This window comes from Hemiscyllium ocellatum, chromosome 17 (assembly GCF_020745735.1).
Source record: "Hemiscyllium ocellatum isolate sHemOce1 chromosome 17, sHemOce1.pat.X.cur, whole genome shotgun sequence".
NCBI lineage: Eukaryota > Metazoa > Chordata > Chondrichthyes > Orectolobiformes > Hemiscylliidae > Hemiscyllium > Hemiscyllium ocellatum.
This window is the reverse complement of record NC_083417.1, coordinates 41,123,974-41,137,057: the sequence shown is the minus strand read 5'-3', so window position 1 is coordinate 41,137,057 and position 13,084 is coordinate 41,123,974. Positions and strand designations below refer to the sequence as shown.

The 13,084-nt window shown below is 40.7% G+C and overlaps 1 protein-coding gene across 2 annotated transcripts in view; it reads right to left on the bottom strand.

The window, feature by feature from the left end:
- Positions 1 to 13,084, bottom strand: part of lonp2 (lon peptidase 2, peroxisomal) — a 106,702-nt gene that overhangs the window by 69,852 nt on the left and 23,766 nt on the right. Inside the window, exons 7-8 of one of the 2 annotated variants that reach the window (XM_060837696.1) lie at positions 9,807 to 10,065; positions 2,770 to 2,911 (exon numbers count right to left, since the gene is read on the bottom strand). The exons of the other annotated variant lie outside the window; for it this stretch is intronic. Of the exons in view, the coding sequence (XP_060693679.1) occupies positions 2,770 to 2,911; positions 9,807 to 10,065 (401 nt within the window). The remainder of the gene's footprint in view (positions 1 to 2,769; positions 2,912 to 9,806; positions 10,066 to 13,084) is intronic. 2 annotated transcript variants of the gene reach the window in all.

Here is a 13,084-nt window from a genome sequence, read left to right as displayed (position 1 = left end):
ACTTTCTAAATATAGATCGGGACTGCCATAGTGTTAAGGGTTTAGATGGAGAGGAATTTGTTAAGTGTGTACAAGACTTCAGTATGTGGATGTACCTACCAAAAAAGGTGCAAAACTTGCCCTAATCTTGGGAAATAAGGCAGGGTAGGTAACTGAGGTGTCAGTGGGGAAGCACTTTGGGGCCAGCAACAATAATTCTATCAGTCTTAAAATAGTGATGGAGAGAGATAGATCAAATCTAAAAGTTGAAGTTCTAAATTGGGGAAAGGCAAATTCTGATAGTATTAGGCAAGAAAATTCAAAATCTGATTGGGGGCAGATGTTCCCAGGTAAAAGGCAAGCTAGAAAATAGGAAGCCTTTATAAATGAGATAACGAGGGTCCAGAGACAGTATATTCCTATTAGGATGAAAGGAAAAGAGCAATAGATGTGATCTATATGAACTTCAGTAAGGCGTTCAACAAGGTTCCCCTTGGGAGACTGATTAGCAAGGTTGGATCTCACGGAATACAGGGAGAACTAGTCATTTGGATACAGAACTGGCTCAAAGGTAGAAGACAGAGGCGGTGTGGAGGGTTGTTTTTCAGACTGGAGGCCTGTGACCAGTGGAGTTGCACAAGGATCGGTCCTGGGCCCTCTACGTTTTGTCATTTACATAAATGATTTGGATGCAAGCATAAGAGGTACAGTTAGTAAGTTTGCAGATGACATGAAAATTGGAGGTGTAGTGGACAGCGAAGAGGGTTACCTCAGATTACAACAGGATCTGGACCAGATGGACTGACAAGTGGCAGATGGAGTTTAATTCAGATAAATGCGAGGTGCTGCATTTTGGGAAAACACATCTTAGCAGGACTTATACGCTTAATGGTAAGGTCCTAGGGCATGTTGCTGAACAAAGAGACCTTGGAGTGCAGGTTCATTGCTCCTCGAAAGTGGAGTCGCAGGTAGATAGGATAGTGAAGAAGGTGTTTGGTATGCTTTCTTTTATTGGTCACAGTACTGAGTACATGAGTTGGGAGGTCATGTTGCTGCTGTACAGGACATTGGTTAGGCCACTGTTGGAATACTGCGTGCAATTCTGGTCTCCTTCCTATTGGAAAGATGTTGTGAAACTTGAAAGAGTTCAAAAAAGATTTACAAGCATGTTGCCAGGGTTGGAGGATCTGAGCTACAGGGAGAGGATGAACAGGCTGGGACTTTTTTCCCTGGAGCGTCAGAGGGGTGTCCTGAAAGAGGTTTACAAAATTATGAGGGGCATGGATAGGATAAATAGTCAGTCTTTTCCCTGAGGTTGGGGAGTCCAGAACTAGAGGGCATAGGATTAGGGTGAGAGGAGAAAGATATAAAAGAGACCTAAGGGGCAACTGTTTCACGCAGAGGGTGGTACGTGTATGGAATGAGCTGCCGGAAGATGTGGTGGAGGCTGGTACAATTGCAACATTTAAGAGGCATTTGGATGGGTAGATGAATAGGAAGGGTTTGGGGGGATATGGGCTGGGTGCTGGCAGGTGGGACTAGATTGGGTTGGGATATCTGATCAGAATGACGGGTTGGACTGAAGGGTCTGTTTCCATGTTGTACATCTCTATGACTCTATTTATATAAATGATTTGGATGTGAGCATAAGAGGTATAGTTAACAAGTTTGCAGATGACACCAAAATTAGAGGTGCAATGGACACCGAAGGAGGTTACCTTAGATTACAATGGGATCTTGTTCAAATGGGCCAATGGGCTGAGGAATGGCAGATAGAGTTTAATTCAGATAAATGCGAGGTGTTGCATTTTAGCAGGACTTATACCGTTAATGGTAAGGTCCTAGGGAGTGTTGCTGAACAAAGAGATTTTGTAGTGCAGTTTCATAGTTCCTTGAAAGTGGAGTTGGAGGTAGATAGGATAATGAAGGCGGCGTTTGGTATGCTTTCCTTTATTGTCAGAGTATTGAGTACAGGAATTGGGAGGTCATGTTGCGGCTGTACAGGCCACTTTTGGAATATTGCATGCAATTCTGGTCTCCTTCCTATCGGAAAGATGTTGCGAAATTTGAAAGGGTTCGGAAAAGATGTAGAAGAATGTTGCCAGGATTGCACGATTTGAGCTATAGAGAGAAGATAAATAGGCTGGGGTTGTTTGCCCTGCAGCGTCAAAGGCTGAGGGGTGACCTAATAGAGGTTTATAAAATCATGAGGGGCATGAATAGGATAAATAGACAAAGTCTCTTCCCTGGGTTGAGGAGCCCAAAACCTGAAGGCATAGGTTTAGGGTGAGAGGGGAAAGATATAAAAGAGACCTAAGGGGCAACTTTTTCACACAGAGGGTAGTACGTGTATGGAATGAGCTGCCAGAGGAAACGGTGGAGGGTGGTACAACTACAACATTTATAAGGCATCTGAATGGGTATATGAATAGGAAGGGTTTGGAGGGATATGGATCGGGTGCTGGCCGGTGGGACTAGGCTGGGTTGGGATATCTGGTTGGCATGGACAAGTTGGAACGAAGGGTCTGTTTCCATGCTGTACATCTCTATGACCTATAAACAGCAAATTGCTGGTAGAAAACAATAAAAGGGTTAAAACACAAGCTCTTTTATTTTGAAACTCAAATAGGATTTAGCATTTGCACCCATGATTAGAAAAAAGTAAAATTAATTCATGTTTCTTTGCCAAAGAGCTGTTGCTTATTATCATTAAGATTTTTCAATGCAGATTATTAGGTCAAGCTTGTCCAATTCAGTCACTGAGCAATTTAAATTTTGGAATATTTATACCTCCAAGAGGGCTGCAGCAGGGTCCCCTTGTAGACTTTTTCCTAATTTATCTACTTCATCCAGCAGGAACACTGGATTATTCACGCCAACAGTCCTTAAACCATTGATGATTCTGCCAGGCATACTGCCCACATATGTTCGTCTGAAAGACACCATATTCAAATCTTTAGAAAATAGTGCAAAAAGCCTGATCTTTTTTAAATTATGTTATCCGAAGCACGTTATTGAAAAAGCACTAACCAAAATCACAAATCAAACTGAAAAGAGAAGATAGATGATACATTTTAGTTTATGCGCTAATACTTCCATTCACCCAATTCGTGACTATGCAAGTTAATATAACCCAACTGTGGTATACTACTTATTAAAAAATGCATGGGATACTTCAGATTATTTTTGAAGGTAGAAAATAATATCCTCCCAGAACATTTCAAATATACCAAGAATATCTAAACAAATTTATATATGGCTTTATCAATAATAAATACTATAAAGATGCAGTAAGATACTCAAAAAGAACAATTCTAGACCCCCTAATAGTCAGCAGGAAATTGAGAAACAAATTTCAGTTATCTGTAAGCATAAACAGGTGGGTATGGTTGGGGATTTTAACTTTCCAAACATTTGCTAGGACTGCCACAGTGTAAAGGGCTTGTATGGAGAGGAATTTGTTGTGTATACAAGAAAATTTTCTGATTCAGTATGTGAATGTACCGAATAGAGAAGGTGCAAAACTTGACCTACTCGTGGGAAATAAGGCAGGACAGGTGACTGAGGAGTCAGTGGAGGAGCACTTTAGGCCAGTGACCATAATTCTATTAGATTTAAAATAGTGATGGAAAAGGATAGATCAGATCGAAAAGTTGAAATTCTAAATTGGAGGACGGCTAATTTTGACGGTATTAGGCAAGAACTTTTAAAAGCTGACTGGGGGCAGATGTTCGCAGATAAAGGGATGGCTGGAAAATGGGAAGCCTTCAAAAATGAGCCCAGAGACAGTATAGGGTGAAAGGAAAGGCGGGTAGGTGTAAGGGATGCTGGATGATTAGAAAAATCGAGGCTTTGGTTCAGAAAAGGAAGGAAGCACTTGTCAAGTATACAGCAGAGATCAAGGGAATCCTTAGCAGAGTATAAAGGCAGTAGAAGTATACTCAAGAGGGAAATCAGAATGGCAAAGGAGGACATCAGATAGCTTGGGTAAATAGGGTTAACAATAATCCAAAAGGATTTTATTAATACATTAAAGACAGAAGAAAAATTAGGGAAAGAATAGGGCCCCTCAGAGATTAGCAAGGAGCCATAGGAGCAGCAGGAGATGGGGACAGATGCTAAACGAGTATTTTGCACCAGTGTTCACTGTGGAGAAGGACATGGAAGATATAAGAATGTGGGGAAATAGATGGTGACATCTTGAAAAATTTCCATTTTACATTGATGGTGGTACAAGATGTCTTGAAATGCATAAAAGTGGATACATCCCCAGGACCTGATCAGACGTATCCTAGAACTCTGTGGGATGCAAGGGAAGTGATTGCTGGGCTCTTTGCTGAGATATTTGTATCATCGATAATCACAGGTGAAGTGCCGGAAGACTGGAGGTTGGCTAACGTGGTAAGGAAAAGCCAGGGAACTATAGACCAGGCCTGATATTGGTGGTGGGCAAGTTGTTGAAGGGAATCCTGAACGACAGGATTTACATGTATTTGGAAAGGTAAGGACTGATTAGGGAAAGTCAGCATGGCTTTATGCGTGGGAAATCACGTCTCATGAACTTGATTGAGCTTTTTGAAGAAGTAACAAAGACAATTGATGAGGGCAGAGTGGTAGACTTGATCTATATGGACTTCAGTAAGGCATTTGATAAGGTTCTTCATGGGAGACTGGTTAACGAGGTTAGGTCTCAAGGAATACAGGGAGAATCAGAACTGGCTCAAAGGTAAAGACAGAGGGTGTTGGCGGAAGGCTGCTTTTCAGACTGGAGGCCTGTGATCAATGGTGTGCAACAAAGGTCAGTCCTGTGTCCACTACTTTTCATCATTTATATAAATGATTTGATGTGATTGATGTGAACATTGGAGGTATAGTTAGTAAGTTCGCAGATGACACCAAAATTGGAGGTGTAGTGGACAGCGAAGGAGGTTACTTCAGAGTACAACGGGATCTTGACCAGATGGGCCAATGGGCTGAGGAGTGGCAGACGGAGTTTAATTTAGAAAAATGCAAGGTGCTGCATTTTGGAAAAACAAATCACAGTAGGACTTATACACGTAATGGTAAGTTGCTGGACAGTATTGCTGAACAAAGAGACCTTGAAGTGCAGATTCATAGCTCCTTAAAACTGGAGTTGCACGTAGATAGGATAGTGAAGAAGGCGTTTGATATGCTTTCTTTTATTGGTCAGAGTATTGAGGACAGGAGTTGGGAAGTGATGTTGTAGCTGTAAAAGACATTGGTTAGGCCACTTTGGAATACTGCGTGCAATTCTGCTCCTTCCTATCGGAAGGATGTTGTGAAACTTGAAAGCGTTCAGAAAAGAATCACCAGAAATTTGCCATGGTTGGAGGGTATGAGCTCTAGGAAGAGTTTGAATAGGCTAGGGCTGTTTTCCCTGGAGCGTCGGAGGTTGAGGGGTGACATTATAGAGATTTATAAAATCATGAAGGGCGTGGAGAGGATAAATGGACAAGGTCTTTGCCCTGGGGGGACAAGTCCAGAACTAGCAACCATAGATTTAAGGTGAGAGTGGAAAGATATAAAAGGGACCTGAGGGGCAACTTTTTCACACAGAGGGTGGGATGTGTGTGGAATGAGCTGCCAGAGGAAGTGGTGGAAGCTGGTATAATTACAGCATTTAAAAGGCATCTGGATGGTTATATGAAGAAGGATATGGGCAGGCGCTGGCAAATGGGACTAGATTAGGTTACGATATCTAGGCGGCATTGATGGGTTGGACCGAAGGATTTGTTTCTGTGCTGTACATCTCTATGACTATATTTCATAATGATGGTTCTTAAAACTCTAGATGAAACTGTCATTCAAGTTTTTATCCTAGCAAAGGTTCCCACAAACCCGTCTCCCAATGATCTTGAGGTATTTTCTAATCAAACTGTTCAGAGACTGCAGTGTATAGAATAGGTGGGATTTGAATTCAGGCCACCTAGTTCAGAAACAAGGACACTACCAGCATGCCACGAGGACTCTCCCAGTCATCACGATCTTGTAAGACCATAATAACGTGAGCAATCGGAACAGGAGAAGGCTGTCCTGCCCCTCAAAACCGCTCAGCCATTCAACACCATAGCTGATTTGACACTCCCCACATCCACTTTCCTAAATTTTCCCATAACTCCCTATCTGACCAAGAATCTATCCATCTCAGCCTTAAATATACACAAGCACTCTGCCCATAGCTCTAAGACTCTGAACCCTCAGAGAATAAATTCATCCTCATCTGTCTTATATTCTAACCAGCTATCTAACCAACTGAACCATGTGCCCACTACATTGGTGTCAGTTGGGCAACACTTCAATTTTAAAATTCTCATCTTCAATTTCAGATTCCTTTGGGCTTTGTACCTCCACTGCCATACAGATTTAAGATCACTGCGTTCCTCCAATTCTGGCATCTTATGCAGCCCCAAAAATTATCATTTTACTACTGGCAGATGTGCTTTCATATGCTGAGGCCCTTAGCTGTGGAATTTGCTTCCTTCCCTCTACGAATCTTTCCACTTCCTTGAGGTACTCCTTAAAACATTTTGTCAAAGCTCTCAGCCATTTGTCCTAAGATCCATATGTGGCCCACTATCAAATTTGCTCTATAACCATTTTGTGATGTGTTCTGATATATTTTACTATTTTATGATTAGATTAGATTAGATTCCCTACAGTGTGGAAACAGGCCCTTCGGCCCAACAAGTCCACACCGACCCTCCAAAGAGTAACCCACCCAGACCCACTTCTCCTTGACTAATGCACCTAACACTATGGGCAATTTAGCATGGCCAATTCAGCATGGCCAATTCACCTGACCTGCACATCTTTGGACTGTGGGAGGAAACCGGAACACCCAGAGGAAACCCACGCAGATACGGGGAGAATGTGCAAACTCCACACAGACAGTCACCCGAGGCTGGGATCGAACCTGGGACCCTGGTGCTGTGAGGCTGCACTGCTAACCACTGAGCCACTGTGGTTGTAAAAATGTAGGTTGCTCATAAAACACTGATTTAGATTATTATATACTTAAATTCAAGAATACCATCAGAACTTCATAATTCAACAGTCCGGTTCGAAAGTTATACATCACACAGTACGAAATAATATCCCCTCCAACTACTTACATCAATACCAAAATGAAAAAAACCAAAAGCATGGGCTTGATGGTGATATTTAACTTAACAGCTATCAATTAGTTAAATTCACTGAGCTGCTGCAGGATCAGCATATGTACACAGGAGCAGGAAATTATGTTAAGGCATAGACAAACGTAATAGGCAGGCAAAAATTACAGTTCATTGTCGGAGTAGTGTGAGCTCATCCACTGCAGATCCAAAAAAGGAAAATCATGCTATAATTCTTAAAAGGTAGGACTAGGAGATCTAGAGAAGCAAAACGGTTTATGATGGTATGCAAAAAACCATTCACTAAACACAAGTTTACAAGAATGAAGAATAAAGAAAAAGGAAAATTGATCTTTATCTTAAAGAGGCTCAATAGAAATGATGAGGATGTGATACCTCAGTTGCACAGAGATTTTATCAGATCCCATTTCGAACACTATGTAACAATGAGGTCAGCCAGATAGGCCTCACAGAAAATGAGTTCCCTGATTGGGCTGTTAATCTGGTCCAATCAAGGAGCCCTGGCTGACAGATATAAACAGGAGTGTCTCATTTCCCCCTCCAACTCTATTTTGATTTAGTCGCTACCCTCCCCTTCACTGTTTGTTCACACAGCATTGCCCTTTGATGTGAAGGGCACTGCTTGTCACAGGCCACTTGGGTGTTTTCCTACTTTTCCTGGTGGTGGAAATTGAATAAAGATTTGTACACCTTGTCTCTCACAGCTGCACACACACACCATGGGTACTGGGGATAAAAATAATAAGCACTACCGCAGTTAGGCGGTAGTGTGGGGGTTAATAAAAAAAAAAGAAAAATAAATATAAACAGGAGAATTGCCCTTTGATGTGAAGGGCACTGCTCGTCACTGGCCACTCGGGTGTTTTCCCAGTCAGGAGTTGGACCAGTGGCAGTGTGTGCCTGTGGGAGAAGGAGAAGAGAGAAGGAGAAGAACAAGAACAAGAACAAGGAGGAGGAAGGAGGTGAGAGCTTTGTGTTCTGGGCCTAGCGAAAAAAAAAATAAACAGGAGTGTCAGAGGTGACCCAGGTGGGAGAATCCAAAACTACAGAGCATAGGTTTAAAGGTGAGAGGGGAAAAATTTAAAAAAGGACCTAAGGGGCATCTTTTACACATAGACGGTGGTACGTTTATGGAATGAGCTGCAGAGGAAGTGTTGGAGGCTGGTACAATTACAACATTTAAAGGCACCTGGATGGAGAAAAGAATAGGAAGGGTGTAGAGGAATAGAGGCAAAATGCTGGCAAACAGGACTAGATTTATTTAGGATATCTGGTCGGAATGAACAACTGGATCGAACGGTCTGTTTCCATGCTGTACAGTTCTATGACTCTGTGAGGTTCTGTTCACTCTGAGACCTGGCTCTGAGGAAGCTGGATCAGTTTCAAGGACTCTCCACACATAAATAGAGAGTGACTAGATGATGACATACCAGCTTCTGAGGAGTTATTTCACACTGCATTCATTTCTGAAATGTAATAGAAGCCTTAAACATGAACAGTTTGATTCACAAGAAGGCCAAGTCTCTAAGTAAAACTTACTGAAGACAGTTGCATAGCTTTGATTTGTACTTTCTTTGGACTCAGACGCCCGAGGGGTGATCTAATTGTCATCTTTAAAATATTATCGGTATTCAATGGGTAAGGATTTGTTCTGATGGAAGAATACAGACTAAAGGGGCATTATCTTAAAATTACAGCAAAGCCATTGAGAAACTAAATCAGAAAGGACTTGCACACAAAACATAAAATATATTTGAAACTCTTCAGAAATGTTCTGGATAGAAGGTTGACTGAAATTTTGAAAACCAGGATTGATAGATATTTGTTTGGGAATGGTATTAAGAGCTCACTAACCAAATGGTGGAACAGGCTCATGGGTTGAACGCCCTAATCTGGTTATTCTGTTTTGATTATATATAACTAGGATTTTGTTCATGTTAGTAGCAAGCAATGTATACTTCTTTAAGATGGAGAAGAGTTCTGGAATCAGTTTTACCAATTTTCATGAAAAATTTTGTTAAATGATATTCCCTTTCCAGCTCAGAAACATGGCTAGCAAGAGATTTTTTTTTCCAAAGCAAATTAGTTGAATTTTGAAAGTATCTCGTCTAAACAGAAAGGTCTTATGTTTTGTTGTAAAATGAAAATATTTTAAATACTAAAAGGGATCCAAATATAACAATTGAAAAAAAAATAAAAAGAAATAGCAATGCATAAGTGACCTAACGTCATAGAACATGAATGATTAATTAGATTAGATTCCCTACAGTGTGGAAACAGGCCCTTCGTCCCAACAAGTCCACACCGACCCTCCGAACACTAACCCACCCAGACCCATTTCCCTCCGATTAATGTGCCTAGCACTTTGGGCAATTTAGCATAGCCAATTCACCTAACCTGTACATCTTTGGACGATGGGAGGAAACTGGAGCACCCAGAGAAAATGCACGTGGAGACGAGGAGAATGTGCAAACTCCATACAGACAGTCGCCCCAGGCTGGAATTGAACCTGGGACCCTGGTGCTGTGAGGCAACAGTGCAAACCACTGAGCCCCATGCCACCCATTATTCCATTGATCAGAATTTCACCAAAGGGGTTTAAAATGTACAAGTCCAAAGTTATAAATATTATTTTAAACAAGGAAGATATTCAAATATCTACAGTATTAATACCTGTGACCACGAATGTCAGACTGATCACAGACTCCACCCAGTGCTATCCTGTAAAACTCTCTGCCGAGGGTCTTTGCGATTGATCTGCCTACACTGGTCTTGCCCACACCAGGAGGTCCCACAAAACAGAGGATGGGTCCTTTCAGGTTGTTTTTAAGTTGTCTAACTGCAAGGTACTCCAACACCCTTTGTTTGAGCTTTTGCATTGCATAATGGTCACTGTCAAGTAAATGTCTTGCAGCACGAAGATCCAAGCGATCTGCAAACCAATCAAAACCAACCAAATCATTTATTGTCAATAGACATAGAATATGTTACAATGCAATTTACCATAGTAAATTATATTCCAATTTATTTTCATTACAAGAACTATGCCCTGAGAAAACACAATCACAGGATATAGGGTTTTCAAATACTTACACCACTGATGAGTTCACCATTGTGTATAATGGTGCCTGTAAGATGCACTATGAGGCAACCAACAGAGAACTTCATGATCCAGCTCAAACAGAACCCACCATGAAACTCCATGAAAAACTGACATTTAGCCAAATTTTTAGTAAAATTCAGTTCATAGTTTCAGGTGCATTTTGGCAGTAGTGATGTTCAACGTAACAATAATATCATCCCTTCTCCTTTTCTCCAGTACCTGGCAAAGCTAAAATGGCTTCTTCACCTGATGTCATCAGTTTATTATTCTAGCCTAGTTGTGATGTAAACTGATTTTGAAGCCTGTTGACACTAAAACTAAATGTGTGATAATGTTAGAATCTGAAAAAACCCAAATATTATTGATGTAGTGCAAATAAACAGTTCTGTATATTCTTAGGGTTGATGGCGTAGGTACGTGCTGCTTTTAATATTTACCACTTATTATTTTTCATATACATATCTATAATTAAAGTCACTTGGTTCTCAAGGTGGTCCTGCTGCAGTATCCACTGCAACATTCATCATTCTAAAGAAAATTTAGTGAAGGAGTCCAAACCAATATTAAATTTGGTAAACAGACAAAGACAGAATAACTATGTGCAAGGGAGCAATGTTGAAAAAGGTCAGATCCAGATCACAGGGCCCAAAGAAACAAACTACACTGCAACATCAGAAACATTACTATATTTCACAAGAATACATCTATAATATCTTGTATATTTTGTGTAATCTGGCAAGTACATTATGAACTATTCTATTCTAAAGCCAATAAAATGCAGATATAGTAAATGAAGCAATGAGAATTATTGAGAAATTGTCACCCATAAACACTGTAGCACAAAATAACAATTAACAGCAGCGTTACAGTCCATTACACAAATATAGATTTCCACCACAAATAATTGAATGCCATCTTCCAGATTACCCATGAACAATTAAACAACTGTAGCCACTTAAATAATTACATTCCAGCAAATATGAATGCAATTGCATCAACCGATTACAAACTACATAATCTATATGAATATGTCAAAATTTTTCCAGAATACTCCAACTATGAGACTCAACATTTTTCCTCCATGTATTTATAGCAAATCCCCAAGATGCTTGAATTGTACTAATTTTTGTGACAGGCTTAATGTAAGTCTATCCTTATCAATTTAGAATAACTTGAAATGTTTACTTGAGAAGCAAACATCTGTTATCATGAAAGTTTAATCAGTCATACAAAAGGCAAAGGATATAAGAAGGTGCAAACAGCCAAGGTATCGAAAAGCATGGGAAAAAATTAAAGTGAGAAAAGACAAAATGTGGAAGGTTGGCTGAAAACATAAAATGTCAAATAAAACATGGAATGTTGAAAACATAATGTAGAAAATACTAACATACTTTTATCTGTGCTCTGATGATGTATCTTAAGTGCCATTTCACATGATTACAAATAGGGGGAATGGATTGAGAGGTGGCACTAGGGGTCTTTCAGGGAATTGGGGCCATATTAATTCACAATCTTCACATCACAACTACTCAAAAAAAGCATAATCACTTCCGGTAACACATGAAACTTATAATTAAGAACAAGTAATGAAATATAATAAAATTGAAGCAAAAATGAAGGAGAAATAACAAGCCTCAACTAATTTTCAATCTATCAGACGAAACATGACCTCAAGGAGTTACTTTCCAGGCTTTTAAAATGAGGTTTTGGAAATTAAATATAAATATTATTGATCTGAAGCGCAGATGACAGCAATCTTAATTAGTAATTAAGGTGGAGATAATCTGAAAAATGGATAGAAATGAAGAAAATAAAATCCTGTTCTTTCTTGAAAATGATGATAATGTATTCCTTTCTTCCTACACAGATTACTATTTTGCATCTTCCTCTAAGGATAATACCACAGATGTAGTGTGGTAGGATTCAGGCCCACCAGCTGTCCAGCAATGAGCCCAGTTTTAATATTGCCATGAGCTCCTGGCACTAACAACACATCTGAGTTGAAGTTTGACATTTAGGAATGGGAAGTAGCAGCTGCTGTAGAATTTAAACATCCGCAGCAGCTTAGAAGCCCAGATCATTGATATTTCTCTTTGAAATAAATTTGATCATTTTTGAGATTGCTGTGGCAATCTGCCTCAGTTGTACACAGCCCCACATTTTCACATACTAAACTTTGTTTTGCATAAAGTAAGAGTCAAAAAGTATGATGCTGGAAAAGTACAGGTCAGGTAGCATCCGAGGAGCAGGAGAGTTGACGTTTCAGGCATAAGTCCTTCATCAGGAATGTGGAGGGGGGAGTGTTAATAGGGGATTAGATTAGATTACATACAGTGTGGAAACAGGTCCTTCAGCCCAACAAGTCCACACCGACCTGCCGAAGCGCACCCACCCAGACCCATTTCCCTCTGACTCATGCACCTAACACTACGGGCAATTTAGCATGGCCAATTCACCGAACCTGCTTATTTGTGGACTGTGGGAGGAAACCGGAGCAACCGGAGGAAACCCACGCAGACGCGAGGAGAATGTGCAAACTCCACACAGTCAGTTGCCTGAGATGGGAATCGAACTCGGGTCTCTGGCGCTGTGAGGCAGCACCGCTAACCACTGTGCCACTGTGCCACCCACATGAGGGTGAGAAGGCGAAAGGTGAGATGTAGTTGTGATAGGTTGGTCAGGAAGGTAGAAATGATCGTTCGAAAGGAAGATGGACAGATAAGACAGGTCAAGAGTGCGGTACCAATTTGGAGGTTTGGACTGGGGATGAGATGGGGTGGGGGGGTGGGGATTTGAAAACTGGTGAATTCAATGTTGATGTTGTGTGGTTGGAGGCTCCTGAGGTGTT